This window comes from Hermetia illucens, chromosome 3 (assembly GCF_905115235.1).
Source record: "Hermetia illucens chromosome 3, iHerIll2.2.curated.20191125, whole genome shotgun sequence".
Lineage (NCBI taxonomy): Eukaryota > Metazoa > Arthropoda > Insecta > Diptera > Stratiomyidae > Hermetia > Hermetia illucens.
In genome coordinates, this window is record NC_051851.1 from 44738567 (window position 1) to 44740383 (window position 1817).

At 38.9% G+C, this 1817-nt stretch overlaps 1 protein-coding gene across 1 annotated transcript; it reads left to right on the plus strand.

The window, feature by feature from the left end:
* The first annotated feature begins 439 nt into the window (after positions 1-439).
* Positions 440-1817, plus strand: LOC119651749 (E3 ubiquitin-protein ligase FANCL). The gene is made up of 3 exons (XM_038055486.1): positions 440-542; positions 597-1568; positions 1630-1817. The coding sequence occupies exons 1-3, from the start codon at positions 447-449 to the stop codon at positions 1666-1668; spliced, it is 1107 nt and encodes a 368-aa protein (XP_037911414.1). The 5' UTR covers positions 440-446; the 3' UTR covers positions 1669-1817.

Here is a 1817-nt window from a genome sequence, read left to right on the forward strand (position 1 = left end):
TTCCGGTATTCCAACTTGTTTTTTTCTCTCTATTGATTGTTGAATAGTCCATATGTGGTCCTATGAATACGACAATAATTGCGCATGCAAGACTTGTTACTGTACGGAGTAGGATTCGCAATCTGCCGTGTATTATTCACATAGGACTTTAGTTTGGCGTTTTCGATTACCACTTGAAGCTCGTAGTTTGGCAGAAAATTACATCTACTAAGGCGCACTACCATGGCAGCATAAATAATCACAAGGAGAAAATTTTATTATCATATAGTAAATCTGGTTTCCTATCTAAAATCTAAACTAAATCTCAGTAGTATTAAGTTGCTATCCATAATGGGCAAAAATGATCTTAATGTACAATAGATCCAACGTTTTTTGGGGATTCCCGATAAATGTTTAGATTTAAGTTGAGCGAACAGATGTCACTGCCGTAAATAGAGTTGACAGTTATGACAGCCGATTTGAACCAATTTTTACTTCAAAATCCGAATTTTCGAGTTTTATCTGAAATTAAAAATAATTTGATTGGAAACCTAGAAGTCGATGTAAGTTGTGGTTAGCCAAAGAGATTATGTTATTATATCGTGATGAACTTTCAGGACCATGTGTACCAAATTGAATTTTTGGCGCCAAAGTTTCCATCGACTAATGGTATGGCATGTAAAGTGATGAAAGGAGTTTCAGAAATTTCGTTGAACCATTTCAAACCAGAAAAAGCCACTCTTATTTCTGAATATCTAAAGGAGTTAGGTGAATTCCTCCGTGCCAACACGATAAGACATCGTCCCGGATTTACAGCAGCGTCCATCCGTGATTTCCTGCATCAATTGGAATTACTTAGTAGAGACTTGCGATGCAAAACTGTCATCAATAAAGATTTCACTGTGATAAAATTAACAAATTTTGAAGGATACGAAGGGCATTATCTAGATCTGGAAATATCTAAGACTTTCGAGGCAACTGTGCAGAGACACAGCCTCCCAGACAAAGACTCTTTCGGTAATAATCTGTTTTCGATCTCAGGCGGGCTAGAAAATGTTGTGGGGCAATTTCGGCGTTTGCTGGAGCAATTTTCCGATTTTTATAGCCATTTGCACACAATCGATGAACTGTGTACAGTTGTTGAGCCGATGCTGGTCTCAACAAAGCATAACTGGCGGATGATCTGTATTACTGAGAGAGTTCTAGGCAAAATCGTAATCGACCCGTTTTCTCCCTCAGCTGTAACTATGAATTTCATTGGACCGACCCTAGAAGTAGAGAAGTATAGAAAGATTTACAATGAGAACATCCATCGGTGGGATATTGATCTCGACGTGTACCGGAACCTATTGCGAATATTCGATTTGATGTACTTCCCGATGAAAATGTGTGACGACGATGAAGAAGAGAAATATTGTAATATTTGTTATATATACATGTTGGATGACCACATCCCGCTTATATCGTGCGATAATCCTCGATGTGACTTGGTATTCCATGTGGCTTGCTTGAAAGAATGGTTTTCCACTTTGGATGAGAGGAAAACTTTCTTAGCAGTAACATTCGGCAGCTGTCCATCATGCAAAGAGGTGAGTTCCTCATGGATATCCCCGGCCGTATGCACGGCATTATACTTCAACTGTATTTCAGAAACTGTCGCCGTCGTTTGTACAACTGCTGGAGATGTAGTAGACAACAATTCTGATTAGATCTGCTCGTTTACGCGTTTACAACTTCAAAGAGATTTTGCCTCGTTCTATATCATTAACCACAGCCATCTATACAGCTTACTCAGAGTGTGGTACCAAGAAACTGGACCCGGTTTTTAATACCAACTT